General features: G+C 40.4%; 1 protein-coding gene across 11 annotated transcripts in view; it reads right to left on the reverse strand.

Annotated features, from left to right (window-relative positions):
* Positions 1-3,754: 3,754 nt before the first annotated feature.
* Positions 3,755-24,539, reverse strand: part of POU2F1 (POU class 2 homeobox 1) — a 111,368-nt gene continuing 90,583 nt past the window's right edge. For all 11 annotated transcript variants that reach the window (XM_086617495.1, XM_086617485.1, XM_086617477.1 and 8 more), the window contains 9 exons: positions 20,593-20,687; positions 18,102-18,275; positions 14,267-14,408; positions 11,984-12,129; positions 10,969-11,148; positions 8,232-8,337; positions 7,126-7,471; positions 6,176-6,264; positions 3,755-4,622 (listed from right to left, as the gene is read on the reverse strand). In XM_086617495.1, coding sequence (XP_086473621.1) covers positions 4,312-4,622; positions 6,176-6,264; positions 7,126-7,471; positions 8,232-8,337; positions 10,969-11,148; positions 11,984-12,129; positions 14,267-14,408; positions 18,102-18,275; positions 20,593-20,687 — 1,589 coding nt within the window. In that variant the 3' untranslated portion in view covers positions 3,755-4,311. The remainder of the gene's footprint in view (positions 4,623-6,175; positions 6,265-7,125; positions 7,472-8,231; positions 8,338-10,968; positions 11,149-11,983; positions 12,130-14,266; positions 14,409-18,101; positions 18,276-20,592; positions 20,688-24,539) is intronic.

Here is a 24,539-nt window from a genome sequence, read left to right on the forward strand (position 1 = left end):
AGCCTACAACACCTCATCCTGAAGCCATTTCCTAAATTGTTCTTCTAGACCTTCAGGGCATACCTGTACCTGTGTCTCTGTAAACCTCTTGCTTTTTGAGCTAACTGTCCTTGGCTATAATGAGAGAGTTTTTCACCTTCTCTTTTCCTGCATATGTCCTTTGGCATGCTTGCAACTCTGAAAAGCAACCCGCACGTCTTTAAATAGAGAGACATGGAGCTCTGAAGAAGAGACGCTATTATCTTTTCTAACACGCTACGAAATTCTTTCAGGTCCTGGCTGACAAAGCAATACAGGAGCAAATGTACCAGCGTACAGCTAGAAGACTGCCTAGAAATGAACATTTGCCCAGAAAAATCTTCCCCTATAAAGAACAGTAAGGATTTAAGAGCATGAACGTGTAACAGAAAATCATCTCCTTTCAACATGTGAACGCACCGACACCAGAATCAGAGATGTAACTTGGTGACATAGGAGGGAAAAAAAACATCAAAATTTGTTTGCTAAATAAATGTCCTGGGTCTGTCAGCAAGTTTGTGACAATGCATGTCGCAGTGTCTATTGGGACAGTAATTCTCCATTTTCAACACTCATGAACTCAGAGCACGATCATATTTACCACGTCTGTATACAGTGGTTATCGTCTCTTTTCGGATGCTTCAATTTCTGCTGTCAGCACGATTAGGATTTAAAAAACAAGCTTCTGCTAAATTGTAGTACATGATCTCACATTCCTTTCGTGCTCCGAAGGAGCATGTGCACTCTAACTAGGCAGGTGTACACCTGCTGCCAACCTGATTTCTGTCTTTCACCCAAACACTGGAGGTAGCCAGCATCCATGAGACAACGCTGCTAGGGATGGAAAGCAGGCTCCAGGAGCAACAGTCAGTCATTTGGATGTTTTAGGAGAATGAATTGGAGCACACTGGCGATAGACGCCATGGGATATGTGCTGTTTGGGTATTATGTCAGCTTCTGCAAGCAAAGCCAAGCCCTTTCTGGATATGTGGCTCCTCTGAGTTTCCAGTTTCTCTCAGAAAAAGACTTGCTAAGAAATTCCCTGGAATCTGGGCCCCAGAGAGGGTGGTGGGGTAGAGAGGAGGAGGGTAAGGGGGTATAAGGTGCTCACACCAAAGCCATGTGACCAATGCAAAGGTAGTCAGGAAAAAAAGCAGATTTTTATAATAAATAAACCATCCAAGCTGCATTAGTGTTCCAGATATGTACTCAACAAGACCCTCTCCCAACCACAAACCAGCAAGAATGGGACATGAAAACTCATTCAGACAGCTAATGGCACAGTCTCTTTGAACTGTGGAGAGAGGATTTTCCGCTGATTTAAGGCCCACCTTTCTTTGTGTTTCCTAGATATATGCAAGGACCATGCCCCCGCACCCCACCAGAAAACCCTTAGGGAGTAGAGGATACATCGGAAAAAAGACCGGTAGTATCCCCCCTTTAACAAAAAAACTTCCTGATAAATCGTATTTTTGCACAGGTGTGAAAGTAAACAGGAACTTTCAGAGTCAGGAGTGAACGTCATAGCTGCAGTTTTCCCCATCCTCTTATTTCACTGAACACAAGTCCCAGCGACTTGCATTCCTTTGGTAGAAACTGTAGTTTGTGTTATGGCCTCCAGACCAACAGAGTGGGTGCCAGCATCTCCTCTTTCACTTCTTCCCTCCTGCCCTGAAGCTCACCCAGCTATACCTTTTACTGCTCTGAAGCTATTACTATGGGCCATTTCCATTTCTGCAGAATTATTCACAGCCCTAAAAGTCTCCTGCACAGCCTAAAGTCATAGAGACACATCAAAAATACTTAGATTTATCCATACTGGTGGGATGAGGGTGGGACCTGTTGGATTAACAACCCCCTGACATTGCCATTCGATTTACACATTAAACAAAAGAAAACAAATTAAAATCAAGTTAAAAGTCTGCCCCAAGGATAACACAAATTACCAACCAAAAAAAAAAAAAAGATTAAAAACAAGCAGCAACTTTTATATAAAATTAATAAAAACAAAAGACAAATGAAAAAGAAATTGTCAGTAGCATCTATCGCCTCTCTGCATCTGAACTGCACTTATACAAACTAGTCCATTAGTACAGCAGCTTGCTAGAAATTGACTTTGGTTCAAGCTTAGTTTTAAAAAAATAAAACATAAAAAAATCAAAAACACATTAGAAACGGTGGACGGACATTTGTTAGTTTCCCTGCTTGCAGTTCACTAGTTTTGACATTTTAGGGATAATTGGTTTAAATATTCAGTAAAACAGGAAGGTGGAGAGTTAGAGATGAACAGAGCAAAACCATGGTGGTGGGGGGAGAGATAAGGGGTTCTGCCACTTGAGTGCAAACGCAAATCCCACATGCTCAGGTCACAAACCAAAGCATGTGTAGAGTTTAAAGTTGCTGCCTTCTGGATCTTGGATGAGAAGCTCCAGGATCCCCCTGAATCATCAACAAAATGAACATAGCTGCATCAGCTCATTATTTTAGGACACTCTGGTGACAAAAGGAAAGGGGGCAGGGGAAAGGGACTCTTCTGATACCCTCGCTAGCTAAAAGTAATTTAGTTCTATACACATGGCAGAAACCTTTAAATCTATCAGGAACGGAAAGTTCAAAGTGAACTGCATTGCAGTGATCCAGTCTTCTCTTTTTAAAAAAAATCTTTTTTTTTTTGGTTCAGGTACTAGATTGTATATTTAAGAATATACAGATCTCACTTCTGTACAGTTCATTACTCTTCCTCATCCACGTAAGCATCCTTTGCTACAGGGATCAGAACCAACCTTGAAAAGATGGTGACGGTGGCAGGCAAGCCCCGATGCTCCGGTCAGAGATGCTGATTGCCGTTTTCACACAGCCAGCCAGCAGCATCACAGCTCAGAGACTGCGCGAGACCACCCAGCTATGTGCAAAGCTCCAGAGTCAGCTCTACTGAGCTGGCGTAAACGATGGCAACTTCTGTTCTCATACTGTTGGCTTCTGTGTTTTGCAGCCAGAAGCACTTTTTTTCCCTAGAAAGTTTTTCTAAATGTAATGTTGGAAGCATCAGAATTAACGGAAGAGGAATATTGCTATGAATGGGGAGAATGTGACCTTTTGAAACCCTGTGCCAGTTCACCTGGCAGGAACCTAGGACTGGAAATGCTGCTTGACATACTGCCAATTAGCTGGGGTAACTTGACGTTTTTTAAATATCTGTGTACGCTCTTAACAGCAAAATCAAATCAACAGAACAGAAGAGCCATCGGTATGCCACACCATCTGGACTCGGGAGGTCAAATCCCACTCTCTGAAGTAAAAAGGAACCATGCACACAAAGCTAAGAGCAGAATTTGGCTGTTTCATCTAAATAATCGAGAGAAGGAGAACCGCAGTTCGGAACTAATTCCTCCCTCTGCTTAAAAACCACAGACCAGCCTGGAAGTTTGCACACAACCATCTCTACTGCTACACTGAGCTTCCTGCGCAAATGATGAACAGAAATTCTTCTGACCCCTGTAAGTAACCATTAGACACATTCAAGGATGAGGAAACTGTTCAGAACGTTCCCAGAAGATTAATTAGGACAGAAAGTCTATTTGTGCTCCATTCTTCCTCTCCACCCTCCCGCCCTCCCCCCGTGGTGTGGGAGCTCGCTGAAAATAATCCAGGAGCAAAAGACAAACGCGTCCAAACTATATATATAAAAATAATAATAATAATAATCATAATAATAATAATAGAGATACACCAGTAATACAGGCCTGCCTAAATTGTACCAGTTAAGAAAGGAACCCCCAACACGATTGATACGATTATAAACACCTTGTATGACATAATGGCCTGTACAACAGACCTATAAAATGATAATTAAAAAAGAAAGATATTTAGACCGAAAAGAAACAAGAAATCCCCTTCCTATGTTTGAGCTGATAACCCACCTTAACTTGTCATTGTGACTGCTGGAAATGATAAGTAGTCCTTTCACTTTTTTTTGTGGTTTTTTTTTGTTTGTTTGTGTTTTTTTTGTTGGTTTTTTTATGTTTTTTTTTTTTTTTACATTTTTGGTTAGAAAGTTCTCCGATCCATGAAGCGATCCTGAAAAGACAGTGTTTATTATAAAATTAGGCAAATGTCTGTCCCAGCTTTAAATCCTTCCTGTTTTGCTTTTGTTTTTTCATATTTTTCCTTCTCTCCCTTGTCCCCAGCAACACGGCGAGAGGATGCCCATCACATTTTCAGTTTATAAACCCCGCTGGCAGCCAGTCCCACCGCACAGTGAAACAGGCTGCTGGCAGCACAGCTCAGCCCGGCTCACTGTGCCTTGGAGGCAGTAGTGGTGGTGGACGTGGCCCCGCTCGCAGAGGCCACCGTGAGGAGAGAGTTCTGGATGGACTCAGCTGAGGTGGAGGTGGCGTGAAGGCTGGCGACTGGTCCAGAGGCCCCTGCGGAGGCTGCAGCTGCAGAGACCAAGCTAACCGGGTTGCTGGTGAGCAGAGAAAGGTTCTGAGGGTTCAGGAACAGAGGGGCAGTTACGATGTTAGGAGTACCTCCGGCATTGGCAAACACCAAGTTTCCAGTTGCATCCAGTGATGTTATTGGAAGAGAGCCACCAGATGCAAGAGCTAAAAAAGGGAAAATTGAGCAGGGAGGAGATAATATCAGCAGTAAGCAATAATGCAAAACGTGCCTAAAAGCAACTAGTCTCCGCATTTTCCTTTCTCTGGTGTGCATGCTCTCTACACCACTAGCAACAGCCATCAGATCATAGGTTGTTTTTTAAAAAAATAACTCTTTATGAAGAGTGGACAAGACCTTGCAGATACTAAAACGCCCCTGTCATCTACTCCTAAACTAATTCCATCATGTCTTTCTTCAGATCTTGAAGCACAATACTGGTCTATGTTTCCTGCCACAGAAAACCCATCCATTTGGCAATCTGTCCTGGAAACGGTTGAGATGAGTGTTCACGTGAAATGACAGCTATCACAAGATAAAGACGGACATGTAACCTTGAGCGCAACATTTTAAATGTTGACACAGGACTACTGTCACAACTTAACTCTCACCAGTCTACAGGGTTCGGTCTGCCTTAGATTATGATCTCCTAAATTTATCTGTGACGCTTTATGAAATGGCTCTTTCTTGTATCCTGGAAACAAGATTTGTTAAGCTAGTTTAGACGATATTTGAATACATAGGTTAGCCAGCTCTTTAGGCACTTGCACTGTCTAGTTTTTACAGATGGCAAACTATGAACTGAGAACAACTCTTGCTAAAGTCAGTGGAAACTTCTGGCTGCATAGCACTTCCAAATGAAATTTTTACCCCTCTGAATAAGGGTTTATGGATTTAAAGTTCTACAGAAGGATGTTGGGTGGTAGGTTGTTTGTTGTAGGTTCTTTTTAAATACATATGAGCACAAGAATCCAGGATCAGTCCCTTTGGAGAGGGACTTTTTACAAGGGCATGTAGTGATAAGACAAGGGGTAATGGCTTTAAACTGAAAGAGGGTAGATTCAGATTAGATATAAGGGAGAAATTCTTTGCTCTGAGGGTAGTGAGGCCAGAGAAGTTGTGCCTGAGAACTTCTCAGGTTGCCCAGAGAAGTTGTGGCTGCCCCATCCCTGGAAGTGTTCAAGGCCAGGTTGGATGAGGCTTTGAGCAACCTGGTGTAGTGGAGGGTGTCCCTGCCTACGGCAGAGGGGTTGGAACTAGATGATCTTTGAGGTCTCTTCCAACCCTAACTATTCTATGATTCTATCTATGATTCTATCAAGTCTTGCTCGGAACTGCCCTCCTAACAGACCTCAAGACAGCACAACTCTGCCCAAGCTTATCCTAGAAGAGATATAAAAAGCAAATCTCTAACCTACTGGAGAGACATGCCAATGGGGGGAGGATAACAAAATAAATTCCAGATCACATTCAATATCTTAAATGCCTCCTGTAAATCACCACAAGATCATGCACAGTTCTAATCCCCTTTCTGAAGTTGTACCTGCTCTTATCTCTGCGATACATAAAACGTATTTGCACATTTAAATTTTGTAAAACCTGTACTCCTAGAACATTTATGTCCAATGCTGAGGAGCCAGTGTTCTTTTTTGGTAGAGAAAAGCAGAGCATGAAAACTGACGTTGTATGACAGAGATGCACAAAAAGGAACGCGACTAACCTTGAATAGTTGCCAGTGTACTGTTGCTCATCAGGGCTGGGCTGAGAGCACCACCTAATGTCCCTGGATTGAGACTGAGTAAGGCACCTCTGCAGGAAGCAAGATCGTGGAAGAAGAAACAAAGACAAAGGGAAGGAATGTTACTTCTAAGAAAAGGTTGTCGCTGTTCAGAAGTACACCATCGTTTTTTTCCTCACCAAAAAAAAAAAAAAAGGAAAAAAAAGAGGGAGATAAGGAAGGAGGAAAGGCCAGAGATGAAGAGCTAATTTTAGTTTATTTTAGTTTTTCCTTCATGATGCCTTGAGTAGACATTGCCTTTCAGCTGCGTGGTTAGCAACATGCCTGAAGTACAGGCACTGTAAATACATGACTCGTATTGATTATTGCTGTAAAATATTCTTGTAAAGTATTTTAGGGGAAACTGCCACTCATTAGGCATCTCCCAAATTCAGGTAAGAAAGATGTAAATCAAGAGGGATTGAAGAAACAAGGAGTCATCTCTCAGAGCAGCATTTTTAAAACTAAAACTTCAACAATACATCATCATACGTCCTTTACAGCTCCTTGCTCACGATGGAGAAATGAATACAGATGTGTGAAGTGAGTCTAGGCTAGCTTTCCATGTTACAATTAGTAGAACAGATTCTGTAATTCACTGGTAAGTTGCAGCTCTTAAGTCAAGCTCTGCAGTGGGACGGATGACTTATCAAATGACAACATTGCTGCACTACAGCTTTTTCATCTGTAAAACGAAAACAGTAGTTGTGTACATTGATGGGAAAGGCCAATTATCATCTATATAAGTAAACCTTCAGAACCTGAGATGAATGACACCAGAATCATCAAGTGAGCTACCAGAAAACAGCGACATGTAAAAGCAATTTATCCCAAGAATTCTCCTTCCCTCTTCTGTCATCTCATCTAACAGGGTGTGAAAAATTCATCCTTACCCAGCTGCAAACTGCGAGGATGCCATCAAGCCTGGGTTTAGTCCTGCTGCAGCAGCCATGGCAGCAAGACTTGCATTTGCAGGCAACTGTGCGGCTCCTTGTAACGCGGCTGCTGCCGCTGTTTGCAACCCTGATGCCGTTACCATCACCTGGCTGGTCCCAAGAGGGGAGGACAAGGGAGCGGAGGTTGTCTGTGTTGTGCTGGTCTCACTGGCACTGGATGCCTCTGAAGCGGAGGCTGAGGCAGAAGGGGAAGGACTCAGGGAGGGCGATGTCACTGCTGAAGAAGCTGGAGGTGCTGTTGAAATCACTGTTGCTGTGTTGTTGGAGGTGGTTTCTGTTGTGCCTAGGAGATTGATTCTGGTTAGATCCATACAAAACATGGATATGACTGAATAGAAACCACTACCCACCTGAACTGAACTGCACATCCAACTGAAAGGGAGACAAACACACATTTCTGTAGGACCAAGAAGCACCAAGAGACCAAGATGAGAAGCTCAGACTACAGTGAAATGACACTTCCCAACAGGAGGCTGAGCAGCACTAGAAGCTAGCATTGGAATATAGTATATTTCATTTCAGCATCACCCGTGATTTTATTTTTATTCCCAGAAAAGTCAACTGAATGACCACAAAGACTGAATTTCTGTAGTAGAGTAACAAGGAACAATGACAGGCCTACAAGAAAGCTGGAGAGGAACTTTTTACAAGGACTTGTAGTGATAGGACAAGGGGTAATGGCTTTAAACTGAAAGAGGGTAGATTTAGATTAGGTATAAGAAAGAAACTCTTCTCTTGGAGGTGGTGAGACGTTGGAACAGGCTGGCCAGAGAAGTTGTGGATGCCTCATCCCTGGAAGTGTTCAAGGCATCCCAAGGTCGGATGGGGCTTTGAGCAACCTGATCCAGTGGAAGGTGTCCCTGCCCATGGCAGGACGGTTGGAACTGGATGATCTTTAAGGTCCCTTGCAACCCAAATCATTCTATGATTTTAAGACAAGAATGTCCCGGGATAACAGTGACCAATACTGAATGACCTTTTGAAGAGTTTAAAAGGGGAAAATGGTAGAGGTTACTGTGGGGGCAAGAGAAAAAGGCCCTTACCTGTGACTGACAGACTGGTTACAGCAGGACTGGTCAGAGGGAGCACAGGATTGACAGTCAGGGTCGTAGCTGCACTGCTAGTCACAAGGCTTGGCGTGGTTGCCACCTGGAGGTCAAAAAAAGAATGCAACTGCTCAACTGTTAAAGACATCTAACTAGACTTGGATTTCTTTCTTCCCATCCTCAGCTGAGGAAGTTACCAGGGAAAATATTGCATACAAACTAACTTTGTTGTAATTCCATTACTTTATCATTCAGTGGATCAACCATAGAACCTTCTCTAATTACCAGCCATATCTTTATTCTTAATCAGTATTTGAAGGGAGATACATCCATTAGATCCATACTGTCTCAGGAATGCAGGTTAGCCCTCCTTCTCTGCCCCTCCCCAAAGACAGTACCTTGTTGTAATAGAGTCACTCTTACAGAAAGAGTTACAAAATACATTACTTCTGCATGGGTTTCTTTCTTGTTTAAACATATTTTCAGCTCCAAATCTATTTCTCTGATAAAATTATTTAAATGCCCCAGCATTACCAAAGGTATTTAGGGTAACGTTTACATGGATAAACAGAATAGCATTTCGCTTTTACTCAATCAAATTATAAGCTCTACTTTGATAAGTTTCCTTGTGCCAGAGGAAGGATCTCCGAATTGTAAAACATTCAAATGACATTAGCTAATTTTACTCGTGGACATCTTATTACAAGAAAGCTACAATAAACTGAAGACATTACAGATAAAAAAACACCAAAGATTTAAGGCTGGTGGAACTAGTTTATGAGGAAAAATGAAATATAGGGAGAGAAAGGACTTTTTATGGACAAGAAATGGTGTCCAACAGTAATATTTGAAGGCTGTTATACATCAATGAGAGAAACGAATCCTTTAGAATTGCCCAAGAGAACATAGCTAAGGATATAGGCTAAAACCTTCCTCCTTTCCCCTCTCTTACCTTAGGTTTATTATCAGAGAAATCTCTCTCATGCTGCATATCCTCTTACAGGAAGTCAAATGCTTCATGCATTTTAAACAAGACTGGGGCAACTGGGACAGATGGAAAAGCTTTCTGTCCATCTCAAATAGTGTATGAAATAAAGAAGAGCTAGATACATAGTACACTTCCCACTAATGCAGCCCAGACATCGTATCTGTCATCTGGCCACTGAACAGTAAGGCCAAGGTCACGGTCCATATTTCAGGGCAGTGAATGACCTCAAATTAATACAGCTAGTCCCATGCTTACGACGACTGACTTGGGCTGCCATCAAAAGGAGCAGTCCCCTCCAGTGCTGCTTCAGAGCCCTTGTGCTTGTGCGGCCGGGCTGCAAGTCAGATGGGTTATCTAGCCATACTGAAAATTCATCATTTTTCTTCTCATGCTTAATCTGCAGCCAAACTAGCAAACTAAGCCAAATCATCCTAGGGACACTTAATCTCCAGAGCTGACACAAGGAATCAACAGGGCACGTAGCCAGCGAAGGCTGGGGGCAGCAGGGCTGGAACACCCACTTGAATGGTAGCGCAGTCTTAAGAGAAGCTTACATTGAGTGAAAATGCTTTAGTGAAACATCACTGAAAAAATGGAGACTGTCGTTAACACCTCAATTTCTTACAAACATCGGCAGTTTATAATAAAAGCGAAATTTATGTAGGAAAGCTTTCTTAAGTTGCAGTCACCAGTAAACTTGCATGGTCACTAAAACACACTATCAAAAATCTCGCCGTGTTCTGCTTTGGTAGCAAGGCATGCAACCCTGCTTGCCAATTGGGGGGGAAAAAAAGAAAAAATAATTAAAAAAAAAAAAAAAAAAGAGACTAAGTACATTTAACACATCCCTTCCCCTGAAACAAAAGGTTGCATGCACAAATCCTGAGACAAGGATGAGGGGAAAGAATGACATGTCACCAAAATGAATGGTTTAATGAAGTACTGGAAGATATTAGCTGCTACAGTGATGAGGGTGGAATAAATACTACAAAAGGACAGCTACAGGCTACATAAATTCCACCACATTCCTATTAGCATAGCTACTATGAAATCTAACAGCTACTGTTTCTATTTATGAAAACAGACCTCCATGGACATTGGTAGCAAAGGTGCTGAAGGAACCTTGATGCATGTGTTTTGTTACTCTTATTTTCATGAAGTTTGTGTTTACCTGAGGCAAATACAAGTGTGGGAAATTAATTACATGAGTATTAGCTAAATTGTTCCTTTGTTCCACACCTTTTTTTATATAAATCATTCTTGACTAAAAGTGACAACGACGGTATCATTGGATTTATGTCACTTAAGTTTCCAAATTATACGTTTTACTGCTGCTCATCTACTTATCAGAACAGCCAAAATAAGAGGGGAGGGGTAGAGCTGCTAAGCATTTTTTTTTATTTTACAAAAAAAGTCCGGGCAGAGAGAAAGTCCAGATATAAACTGGAGTTACTATCTGGAATACGTGCAAAGCAATAACCCCAACTGCAAATTTGCTAGTCAGAATATTTACTCATGAGCTGACTAAATAGAACACCCAAACCGAAGGCCCAACTAGTGCCTGATTTGTAAGCATTATCTCTCTCATATAGTATGCAAGCAGGATATTTAAAATGCCAGTAAAATACAAATTTGTGAGAACAAGTCTGCTGTACAAAGAAGGGGTAGCATGTCCAACTTCCACAGTGAGCACAACAGAATTATCTCTTCCAGCAATCTTCGTCAACCATGTTTCTTGACTCTTACCAGTGAGGTTGGGCAAGGGAAAATTGCTTTGATGGGCGAGCTGCTGGTTCCACCACTGCTGGGTGGGTTGATTCTTTTCTCCTTCTGGCGTCGGTTACAGAACCAAACGCGGATCACCTCCTTCTCCATGTTTAGCTGGTCAGCTATCATGGTGATCTCATCCGAGGTAGGCTTTTGGTTCTGAGAAAAGGAAATGGTACTTGAAAAGCTGTGAAATTACCTTCTGAAGTTTTACATTATAGCTTCTTCTTCACTAGGCAGAAATTTAGATGTGCCATTTATATCCAGAATCGGGTCAGTGGTACAGTAGAGATAGACCATAATAGATACTTCTGCCCTCCATCTTCCTAGTTACAGGAACATTTCTACCAATAAATAGCAAGCTGTATTCCTCAGAGATGAAGACTAAGCTCACATGCTTTTTTTGAGAAAAAGGATGACTTGTGAATTAATCTTTCAAGGAATTCTAGACCTTCATAAGTAAATCTTTCTTTCAGCATCTCTCGAAAAGGAATAGGAGAGATTAGCTATATCAATAGCCAAAGGAACCCCAAGGTGTCTAGACCTACAATGAAAGACAGGTAGATGGAAGAGGCTGCTTAGAGAGGCTATCTGCCCATACAGCTGCACAAAGCACCTAACAAGAGTAAGGTAAGGCCAGTTAAAAACCTCACATTATGTTTAGACTGTCACTCCATTTATCCATCCTCAGAAATGATAATCTTTTTTTTCTTCTTTTTGATATGCAGAATATTAAAAGCTTAGATCTACGGCTCAGTATCTTGGAATGCAAAATCACAAAGTCAGCAAACCGCAAGAGCCAATGAGGTTTTTTTGAGGGGTTTTACGGGGTTTTTTTTGATGGCGTTATTCTTGGCACAGCCTTTGTATTCACCTTATTTAGCACAAGCACTTTGCTAAATAGCACAGTAACAGGTCCACTCTAACAGATACAATTGTTAACCAAAGTTACTTCATTTTTTTATAGGCTGAGCAGAGCAACAGGATCCCTGACCTCCAGGAAACTCTTCTCTAAGGCCACACGTATGTTGGTCTCTATGCTGGTGCGTTTCTTCCTCCTACGGTTCAAGCCTTCAATCCCCTGCCCTGGAGAATTCAGGGCACTTGGGCTGGAGAGAGTTGAATCAGATGAGAGGTTTTCTGAAAAAAGAAAGTAACATAAATCAGATTTTATTTGAATGCAGTGCACTCTAATGCAACTGTTCTTCACCTGCGCAAGGTATGTTAAAACCCACTCTGTATCTATTCCAGAAACATAGAGATTTCCAAAGATCACATGCATTAATCATTGTACTTATAAATTATGACACGTATTTAAAAGCTACAAGTAAGCCCAGAGAGTGCTCTCTGCTCCTGTATGCTACCACAGTATCCCTTTTGTAATACCTATAAAAAATTTGTCTCCGTTATTTCATTCCACCCCATGCTCATTTACTGCAAGTCACAGTTTAAAGAAAAAAAGAAGTAGCTGATATCCATGAGCCACAGTTGTAAGTCGCAGGTAATTATGAAAAAAATCTGAGCAGTCTGAAATTTTTTCTACCCACTCTGCAATATACTAGAGGAAGGGGAAATTCATAGCCAGCTTCACAGTGTTCAACCTCTTCTCTCTGGAGATCTCAGCAGATACGCAGTGCTATGCAGTTCTACCAAACAGCCTACCCAGCTAGCAGCTCCCCCTCCTTAGCTTCACTAGGTCTCTAGCTGTCAACCCCTAATCCTGTCTCTTTGGTTCCATGGAAGAGCAAAAAGAGAATACACTTGACTCTACTTCATTGCTGAAAGTGCAAAATAACTGACGGGCAAGATCCAGCAGGGAATTTAAACAAAATTATTACTTATGGCTGGAGATCCCTCAACTGCACTGGGGTTTGTGGGGGATAAGTAGGTGTCAAAGTTCACAATGCATAAGACCATTCTGGTAGGCTCAAATGGGTAAGTACATTCAGGTCATTATTTTCTAGATTTGATTTTTTTTTCAATAATGGCAGCCTCTCCATCCTGAAAACCTCACAGAACAAGCTGAGATCTCCAACACTCCAATGTTATGTAATGAAAGGGGTCATTAGTATGCTTCTCCTGCCTGTTTTTACCCAAAAGTAGCCTTTAAGGTCATCTGAATCTTTCTGCCAAAGATTTTCACGAAACTGAGTGGGAATCAAAGACAATGGTTCCCACTTTCCAGACTGTGAAGGACTCTGACACTGTTTACAGTCCTTAACTTTACAGATCCAAGTATTTCTTCAGGCTAGCAGGAAAAGCAAACTATGACATTCCCTACAGCACTGGACTCATCCAGTGTTGCTGGAAGGTTTGGGGACCACTGGCCTGTAGACTAGAGCACTCAGTGTGAAGATCTTTATGTTTTCTATCACAGATCTAGATTACCTAAAGATGCCCTGTCAGCGCAACAGAATGACACTTCCTTGTTTCAATGCAGGACAAATTTTCAACGCTGCATCCAATTACTTTCAAAATTTCAGAGAATACTGCAGGTGCCAGCATAATCCTCTCTTCATTTTGGTAAAAATAGGAAGGCACACACCGTCCCTGCCATCTGTTTAGCAGATCCATCAGTTTTACACCATGTACAGTTGTATACTTGGAAGAAAAAACTGGCTGACAGCACTCTCACACACTCTCTATCCTAACACCTAGCAGCACCATCCAAGTTCCTTTTGCTGGTGGGAAGAAAAAAAACCCAAAAACAACCCCCCCCAGAAAATACTACCAACATTGGCATCGTGAATAACTTATATCCCAGGAAAAAAATAATTCTGGAAGGAAAAAGTAAAACCTAACTCACAAAAACTTCTTCCTGTGGGGGGAGAGAGTGTTTATATGGACCCTTGGAGAGAGATGAGAAGAACGCACACAGGGGTGTGGGAGGAGATGAATGCAATAAGCTCTGCCTACTGAAACAACAAACCATGCAACCCTCTCTCTACTACACATCTGAAAAAGAAAGCTAGAAGAGGATTAGAAGTTATATGCATTAACATACATGAAGGAGGGAGACCATGACACATATTATACCTCACCCCATGCGATTATTCAGCTGGCTGCAGAACACAATTCTGAAAGTTCACATTGGAATGATTTTGGATGTGTATGGGCACATGAAAAGAGAAGCATGGACCCTTATTCTTACACCTCTGTCCCATGGACAGTTACAAAGATCGGTGGCTTCATAAAACCGTAAGGGCACAAACGAAGCGGTTTTTCAGAATCCTACTGATTTTGGTAGGCTGGTGAAGAAATACACAGACTCATTCACCTGCATCATTAAGCCACTTTTCCAGAAGTGGCTTTAACTTGCACATGTTCTTAAAGCTGAGGTTCAAGGCTTCAAAGCGAGAGATGGTAGTTTGGCTGAAGTCATTTCCATAGAGTTTGCCCATAGCGAGCCCAACATCACCCTGGACAAAGAAAGAGAAAAAAGGGATTTCACTAACATAAGCACTTCCAAAGCAAGGAATCATGTCATGTTCTTGTGTTCTCTTAGTGACTCCACTGCTGTATGGGATTTCAGTTTCACAGAAACTTGCTCGGCACTACCAAGATTCATGGTAAAGCAAATAATCGTAAAGAAATGTCAAACCTCAGTCAGTTTAACCATGTAACTCTTTCCAGGAAATCCCTCATCCTTTGTCTTCCTAGCATTATCGCTGAGCAGAACACTCCTCTGAACATTAACTTGTAATTTTTTTCTTAGTTCTTTAAAATAAGTAAAGGCCAAGCTATCTTCTGGAGCAGATTTAAGTATCTGCATATTTCACACCAAAGGAGGAAAGTCCAAATAAGTAGAAATGAAGTGAATTCATGTTCTCGTATTAGTAGAAAACACTCTTGAAAAGATGTCTGCAAACGTATATCACATTTAAATAGATGCAAAAATATTCTTATCTGAACTTTTAGTATCTTCTGAGGTTCAAATCAAACTTCTCCCCACAGATACACATTTCAAAGCAGACAAGAAGTTGAACCATTTCAAATAATGATTAACGGTAGTATTCACTACCATTACCCATCTGCCAAAAAGCTATCCAGGAGATTTAAAGACAGATGATCATCTCTTCACATCTGTTATTGCTTTCCAAAACTCAGTTTTAGCCAGCTATCACACATTCTGCTTATCCTTATACATATATTTATATATGTGTGTATATATATATGCACACATTTATATAGTTCACACTTGGAAAGTCTTGTTTGAAAAAAAAACACCAATCCACTGTTGATTTGTTTTAAAGCTGGAAGGTCCTGCCCTTTTAAAAAATGTAAGTATTTTTTAAGTACGCTATTTGGTCTAAAGTAGTTTAATTTAGATTTTTATTTTTTAACACAAAAAAGGTAGATAAAGTCTAGAAGAAGAGACTGAAAAGCTTGAGCATAGTTAGTGGGGTTTAATTGCAAGTGGGTTAGTGGGACTGTGCGTAAAGCTTGCTGTCTTTCTTTTTAGGTCAGATCCACAACCACAGCTTGATACAAGTATACTAACAGCATGCAGAGTGGCCACATCCAAGCGAGGAAGAAAACAATCGTTGGTAAGCTTAGTAAATTGTGCAGGTTGCGTAAAGAAAACAACTTCCTTCCTAGGAGAGGACCAGAACAATTGGTTTGTATGCCCTTCAATCAGAGGAAACATGTGGGAACTCAACATTTATACCTCTACCCATGCGCCAGGATTCCATGCATTTTAAAACTCATAAATCATTCCAAGAGAAGTAACATGGATGCTCTACTGGGTTTATGAAGAAGAAAACCTGGCTATGTAAACCATTTTAGAGATAAGTTGATTTATGTCTTGGCAGGAATGAGTTATGAAATTTGCTCCAGTCCCCCGACTAAATTTAATTCTGGTATTCATGTTGTTCTTACTAACATTTGTCATCTGATTTAAAATGAATAGTTGGCTGTTTCTTTGTCAATAGTTTTCAATGCCAAAAGGTGGCAGCATTTCAGCTGTAGGCAAAGGAGTTTACATATTGGGATGAGAATTTTATATATTGGGATGGGCCACCGAAAGGATGGATGGAACAGAGGACAAAGGCACTATATACACATCTGATCTACTCTGACCGAACTGAAACCGATTATAAGGTACATCATTGTCGTGTGTAGTGATCTGTTAAGAAGCTCAGATGGACCAGCAGAGGTAATACCCTTTACAGAGTTAAAAATAACATTATCAAAAATGTCCACTCACATAGCTTGAATCTGGACTGACCATTAGTCACATATCTGCAATAATGCTAAGATGCAGTATGCTCATTGTGTCACAGGTGAAAATATTTTTAAGGCAAACAATTAAACAAAAGGAAGTCTGTCACCCACTTTTGGAGGTGGGAGAGGAGACAACTGCTGAAGTTCAAAATCTGTTATAACGTTCACAAGACTGAATGTAGTTAAGTGATTAGTTCGCAATGCAAACTAAATCTTACAATTATTTTTGAAAGGCGGGGGTGGTGTGAGTCTGAAAAAGCTTACAGTACCACTGGAAATAAATTTCTTTTATCCTCTGAAAGGCAGTCTATTTATCCAACTATAGGAAACCAAAGTAATAGGGATATCTAATTATCATCCAATTATGCAATTAGGCAGAAGTTATTAGAACTGCCTAATTATACACATACAAGCTCAGAGTAGGACAGGAATGCTCAAACGCAATTTTATCATTTTCTCAAGATTCCTCTTTTTTAAGCTCAAAAGCAAATACTGAAATGTAAGCCTGAGCGGTTGTGTTCGTTTTTCCTCACCATGAAAATTCACAAGAGGGTTCAATAAAGAAGGGTTAACCCAGAACTTAAGAAGTCTAGTTGAGCCTTTATAACCATCTCATGGCAGGGCAGATTAAACATAATAACTAAAGATCTACGTGAACCTCCTCAGCCAGGCTATAGGGAAGCTATTGTGTCCTCTTTTCTGTTCTGCTCTATTCTAGCTTTTGTGCGTGTCCATCACTTGTATTTCTGTGCTTCCCTCTAGTGGAAAGAAAGGAGGAAAGGAGGCACACATGCCAGCAAAACACACTTCATTTTGCTAAGAACATTCTGTTCTTGAGTTATAAATAAGATGCTGCCAGGAACTTTCATTACGAACCCTGATTTTCCAAACATTTAGGACTTTGCCAGAAAAATAAATTTGACTTCAACACATACTTTCGGCTACAGTAGATTTACTTATTTGGGGGCGTGGGGAGGAACAAATCCCGTATGTTGGATTAACTGCTCTGAGCTCAGACTTTCAAATACCTACTTTGATTTTTCTATGCTATTTCTTCTAGCAAAAAATCACGCCTATGCTTACCACAGATTCCTGCCAAAATTAATCATTTACCTGGACAGATATTTTAATTTTGCAGGGGAAAAAAAAAAATACATTTTTACATTAATAAGAAAGGACTCTTTGTCCAAGCAGCATTTCCCTTCAACAGAATAATGGAACATATAAATGCACTTTGTACTTTTAATTGTACTCCTCATTTAACCATTTTCACTATGTTCAAGATTACTTTTCTTCTGCTCTTTGGGTATTTCTGATTTTTTAAGCAAACCAAAACAAACCACGACTCCAGTTCACCTCTGTGAGGATAGAACTTCAAAGTGACAGTCCTTTCAGGTTTTGTTTAGGTACCTTAGCAAAAGCATTAAATACAGAAATCATTGATGTTTAATAGGAAAATACGCTTCAGAGATAAAAACCCTTCGACATCCAAAGCAACTCCACGGTTGTGATATACTTTTTAAACACACAGAGCAGTTAATTGTACTCTATGATTTTTGGAACTTTGTACTTCTGAAGGCAGCTTTCAAGTGCTTTGTCCCATTCATTTTATATCCTATAGAAGGAACAGTGCACATGCGATGACATCTGGAGCTGGTAAATGCACGTACCTGCTGGGAAAATGGCTATGCTTTAAAACCAACAGGGAAGTAAGACGGATGTATAGCTTTTTCTGTTATTTCTTAGAAATCCCCTACATAAAGGCCAGAGCATAACCCTATTTAAGAAGGTTCTCCTAGGAAAAGGTGGAATTGTCGTCTACCTCTAGACTTGAAAGATGAGACCTCAGATTCCACACTGGCAGACACTAAGGTACACAGTCTCACCTGAGTGAATCCAAGTTTGATCCGTCTTTGTTTGAAAGTCTTGGCAAACTGCTCAAGCTCCTCAAGGTCACTGGGCTCCTCCAAGCTGGGAGTGTCGATTCGCTTTGGTGTTGACTGGCTCTGTGGAAGTGGCTGAATGGGGGTCGCTGCTATTGTGCGTGTTGGGGTTGCTGGCTATTAAGATAGCAAGGAAAAGATGAAAATCAGACTTAAAAGAGTAATCAGTAAAAATTAAATTCAAAAAAGGTATATGAGGTTTCTGTAAGAAAGATCAATGAATTTGACATTTCCAGCGATCTGAAAGTTCCTCCAATTGATTTACATTCATCTCAAGAATGAGCAATCACAATCCAGAAAGCTGTATTAGTATGACAGCCTTTTAAAGGCTCTGTCAGAACCAATTAAAGAAAAGTAAGAGATGCTCAATGCAGCAGATAACCAACAACTTTTGCTTGCTACAGAAGCTGCTCAAAGAAGGGCTGAACACTCTTACTTGATATAGTTCTATCATTTATAGACAGCTTGGCATTCATCCCCTTTTAATAATTTTAAAATTGAATTTACTGCCTGCGTGAGGTGGCAGATTGTCATCAGCCCAAAAGATTCAAGTCTCCTATTTAATCCTGGAACAGTGAGCACATATAGGTGCAGCAAACACAGCAAGTTTCCTCTAATACCACCTCTTGTGACTGACTCAAGTCTTCCAGTAAGAAAAAGCTAGATCCAACTCTTCTGTTGACACTCGCAACAGTAAGAATGAGTGTACCAGGAATACAAGAAATCAAGCAAAGGCAACCTGCAGAAAATAATTCCTTTTCAGTCACATTTTTTTTTCTATATAAAAGGCTCATTTTCCAGGAAGTCCACACAAAGTTCACTGTTCCTGAACACTGGCGTACTAGAGCATTTTTCTATGCAGCAATAATAAGAATCTGGAAAAAACTTAGCATCGTGGAAAATATTCACAGGTGAACAAAATACATTAAGATTAGGTATTGCACAGTTCAGGCTTCATGTGCAACAGGAACATTGGAAACATGTTTTGAGTGCATAACGCTACCTTCTTACATGCCATAGATGAACTGAGATGCAGAGACAAATCGTTTACTCTACTTAAATTCTAATCAGTTCAGCTGAGGCTCTCAAGTAAAGATGACTTCGTGGTTTTCCGCCCTATGCCCAGTTCTGAAACTATGGACTCCTTCAGGGAAGAACAGCCTCAAGTCTATGCAACACTACAGTACTATGAAAAGTCTACACAAAGGTTCATAAATGGCTGTCCTAAAAGAAATGGCCTGCATATGTCTGAGTCTTTGCGTAGCTCCTTATGTTGTTTTTCTCCTGGGTTAGTGCAGTATTTTGCAGTGCACAGCAGATGGTAGAGGGAGGTCAGGATCTATAATTCCATTACTTGAGAAATAACGTGATCATATATGATCTTTCTAGGACTGCAGATATATGTGTCACACTATAAAGGTTTTTAATATTTTTAATTTACATTAAACATAGTGGGTAATTACCACAATATGTCTTTACTGACTTCACCCCTTTATATAATTTATTTTCTCTTTGTAGTTTTGATACTTTTTTTTTAATCCAAGTATAATCTTTAGTAGCAAGTCATGCTGCTAACTGAGGTATGAACCACAGAAGTGAGACAAATTCCATTTTCCACATGGTACAGGAAAAATACTACAGGTGGTATAATAGAAAATGTAGTTTTCTAAGACTCTGATAGACTCAGGCATCTTATTACAGAATGAAAATTTTTATATGCAACCAAGTTGGACATTAAGATACCGTATGACATTACATGGTATTTGAGGAACAGCATGCAGTCATGTAACTAAACTGCACAGTAAAACCCAGAGTGAAGTGCAATTAAATTTGCAGGCACGTGCACCTTAAAATTGCTTTTCCTTACAGTCTGAAAGCTTAATCATAGAGCTTTAATATTTTAACATGTATCTAAGAGAATATTTTAATGCATTTCTAACAATCTCTTCACTTTCACAGAAGGTAACTACGACGACTGGCAATGACTTAGGAATAAGTCAACTAGGCTACAATAAAGATAGATTACCACTGCAGTCTCTAGGAAAAAAAGATACTTGTCAGTAATCCTCTTTTTGAGCTTTTTAGGTAGCCCACACCTTGCTCCTCTCAACTTCACAAATTTGTAGATTGTCCGAGAAAGTCTTATGAGACATCAAATAGTGTTCCAGTGCCGTTAACTCAAGATATCAATCATGGAAATTTTCAGCTAAAAATAAAAATTTAGAATGTTAAATGCATGAAAAGAGGCACACGAGGGTGGAAACTACAAAACTGACGTTACTGATACTCCAGCTCTACACTGAATCTATCTAGAAAAACGAACTCACTATTACAGCCACAATATCTACTCCGGTAATTAATACAAAGGGTCCATTCACTTGCAATGGCTTAAATCCCCTCAAAGCGACTCCTGAACTGTAGAAACAAGCCTGACCTGCGAGGCAAGGGTGATGCTTGGCTGAGACTGCAGGAGGTTGGCTTGGCTTTGCTGAGGTAGTTGCGTTAAGAGATTCTGCGCTTGCAGGAGACCTGGAGAGAGAAAAGGGTGGGTTTCGTTTGTCATTTAAAAAGACTATAAAACATGATATGAGGTGAAACAAGGCTCTTGCCAAATAACAAAAGTTACCAAAGATTTGACATGCATTTCCTCCCTGCATAGATATCTTCAGACTTTGGACTTTTCAGTCCAAACTCCCCTTGCATCTTCCCGAAGTATATGTGGTGACAGAAGGGTAGAAGAGAGAAGTCTGCACTAGCCTCCTCTGCAAAGAGAGTTTGTAATGATTTTGGCTACCCTAGTTCTGGATGCAGGAATCATTCATTGCCCCTTTCAGCTTACAGATTTCAGGTAGACCTCTTCCTGTAACCAACAGTTGACCGAGAATTAGGGAGCCGTATAAAAATAAACAACTGAATACTAATCAAAGCCACGAATTTGGTTCCTTGATCACCCTTCTTCCTCTCCGTATCACCCCATGCCAGCTGCTTAACAAGAAGGAAACTTTCCCTAGCGAATTTAAGCAGACCACAACCAGAAGACAAAACCAGCCTGGATAACCTCCTCGTGGTTGAAATAAAGAAGGAATCTTACAGAAAAGTAATCAGAATTTAAACCTTATGTAAGATACTGAACACTGCTTAAATTGCACAAATAGAATAAACATTACACTGAATATATGGAAACCCCTGCTATTATGAAAAGGTGACAACATTAAAGAACAGTTGGGATTGATGCAACCAATATACACAATACGATGCCATTCTAAAAATAAATTCTCTTACAGTCCACTGTTTGTATGTTTATTAAATCTCTCAGGAAATTGAGATATATGCTTGCATCTATATAATTCAACTAGAAACTATTGTGTTTGAGTTTTTTTTGCGTTTCTAAAACTAAAAATTATATTTTTTTAAGGGGTAAGAATCTTGATAAAAATATACTTACAGTTAGTCAATTCTGTCAATTTTATTGTAAGAAATATTACTGTTTTTCATTAAGTAACCCCTGGCTACAACTATCAATTTCCCCTATAATAATTTAAGAACCTTACTAATTAAACCTACACTTAATAGGCATCTTCAACATATCGAGTTCCTAAAACCAGGGGGGAATGATGGCATGACAACAACAGATGGACACTATGGCCGTTCAGAGGACAGAATACCAAGTAAGTACCAGTAAAATTCCATAATTTGAGTTCAGCATGGTCTGTTCTGGCTCATCAGCTGGCCAATCAATCAGAGCACACCACTCATGACCAGCTACCTCTTAGCAGAATACAGGCTGGGGACACAGGAATTTAGGACTTGATAAATACCGAGTGAGAAATGGATGTTTTAAGCAAGGTTAAGGCTATAGGAGACATGAAGAACTACCATAGGCAGGAAGGAGAAAACATATCCTCAATGAGGGATACACAACTACAGAAGAATTGTCTTCTGACAGCAATATTAGTTACCTTTTTGTTTTTACAAATTGTTGAATATGTATTTTAAATAGAATGTGTTCCTATCAAAACGCTCAAGACCTACAGAATAAAGCCAGCTGCTTATGCAACATAATAGCACAGCACAGACATCTATGTAAATTTGCTTTGCACCACATAATCAACATGTTCCAGCTGTGCTTTTGAAAAGTCACAGCAAGGGAACAGATCAGCTTAAGAAACTTTCAAAACAGCTACCTACTACAGTTACACAGTGGTTTTTACAATGCAAATATTTGTTCACTTGAAAGATTATTTCAGCTGTCCAAATCTAAATATTAATTAGTGAACAGTCACCTCTAACTGAAGAGCTTTTGACCTTTATTTAGTGACAGTGAATTTTAACTGACAACTTGAAATAGGAAGGGGCAAGCCATCACACTGACACTCTAGAGCGGCTGACCAACAATGAAACAAAAACCAGGCAGCTGACGGTGACCACATTTGACCTCTAGTCCACTGGTAACACCATCAATCACAAGTTACTGACTCATCTTATGACTGTAATTAATTAGGAATGTCCTTTTGCGATTTTTTTTGTCCCCAAAGAAATCCCAGAGGACGTTTTTCTGGCAATAACACTTTTGCTGAAGAGCACAAGATGACTACACTCTTCCTCATTTTGTTCTCAAGTAACTATCGGTGAAGGACAGTATAAAATATTCTGAACATATTTAATCTACTCAGTTTTTACATCATTTTATCCTATTTACCAAATACGAATACAAGGCATCTCAGGCAGAAACCGGAGAAAGAACAAGTTAGCTCAACCTGCAGCTGACTGAAGTAATGCTCAGGGGATGGGGAAAGCAGCTGAGCTGTTTTGGCCAAGCATGCACCTCTTCCACTGACTTACAGTCTTTGCAGACACTTGCCGTGCACACGCTTTGGACTCTTGTTGACTTCCATGGGTGGGCAGCTGCAGTTCAGCTCTTTTCAGACATGACTTGTACTAGTCTAAGCGTCACTTTTTTTTCCTGAGAAAAAACTGCTAGTCCCCACTTTGGTCCAAGATAACTTCAATGATTTAGCTTACAGGGCACATGGCACAGCCTTTTAAATACAGTGTAAGACCAAAACTGCACCTTTTAGGCAACGGCCGAGATACCAGAGCTCCAAAATTTGCTATTTGCTTACAGACTCATACTGGCCATCAACACTGTTGAACATCTTTACTACCAATAAGGCTGATGGGACAAAATATATTCTCAACAAGTTTGTGGACAATACCAAATATGAGGAGAGTGGTCAATAGGCCAGAAGTCAGGATCTAGACAGGCTGGACAAATGGAACTTCATGAAGAACAATGCAGGAAAATGCCATGTCCTGCATGAGGGGTTGGAATAAATCTGTGCAGCAATACAGGGTGGCCACTGGCTGGGTAGAAAGCAGTTTCACAGAAAAAAAGACCTGGGGGTCCTGGAGGTCAGTAAGATGAATGTGAGCCAGCAGAGTGCCCTTACAGTAAAAACAGCCAACTACATCCTGGGCTGTGTTCGCAAGAGTGCAGCCAGCAGGTCAAGGGCTGCGATTCTTCCCCTCCATTTGGCACTTGAGAGACCACATCTGGAGTACTGTGTTCAGCCTTGGGTTTCTCCAGTACAAGACACAATGATATCCTGGATTTTGCACATTCAAGGCCCACCAGGGTGGCTAACAGGCTGGAACACCCATATGAGGAATGCATAAGTGAGCCAGTTTGTTCAGTCTTATGAGAAGACTAAGGTGAGATCCTATTGCTGTCTTCAAAGACAGAAATGGACTCTTCTTGAGGGTGCACGGTAATGAGAATACAACAGACATAAGCTGGAACATGGAAAACAAGGAATTTTTTTTTTTTTTTTCCCCATGAGAGTGGCCAACTATTGGGGCAGGTACTTGAATGGTTTGCAGAATCTCCATCCTTGGAGAAGTTCAAACTCAACTGGCTGAAGTCCTGAGCACTCTACTGTAATTGGACCTCCTTTGTGCAATACTACATGACCTCTAGAGGTCCCTTCCAACCTACATGACTTTTTGAATCTATAAAAAGTAATATTGTATTTGTATACTTAACTTTACAGAGGTAGTATTTCTAACCCTCTCCTTTGGGTTCTAAGAGCCCAGTGGTATTATTGCATTAAATATGGCATAGGAATCACCTACATGACACTCCAAAAGAATGAATGCATGGAGGTAGATAAGGATTTATGCAAAAGTATGATGATTTAGAGATATTCAATATTTTTTTTTTAATAGTTAAAGTAAATACGTCTACCATCATCCAGGACTTTTCCTGTAATGTCTACAAGTAGCATGAATAATGGCCCAAGCCAAAAAACTCTTCCTGCCAGTCAACAGTCCCCAAGGACTGATCTGGGGTTCAGTTCTTACTGTCTAAAATTAAACAAAAGA

The sequence above is a fragment of the Tauraco erythrolophus genome, chromosome 1 (assembly GCF_009769465.1).
Source record: "Tauraco erythrolophus isolate bTauEry1 chromosome 1, bTauEry1.pri, whole genome shotgun sequence".
NCBI lineage: Eukaryota > Metazoa > Chordata > Aves > Musophagiformes > Musophagidae > Tauraco > Tauraco erythrolophus.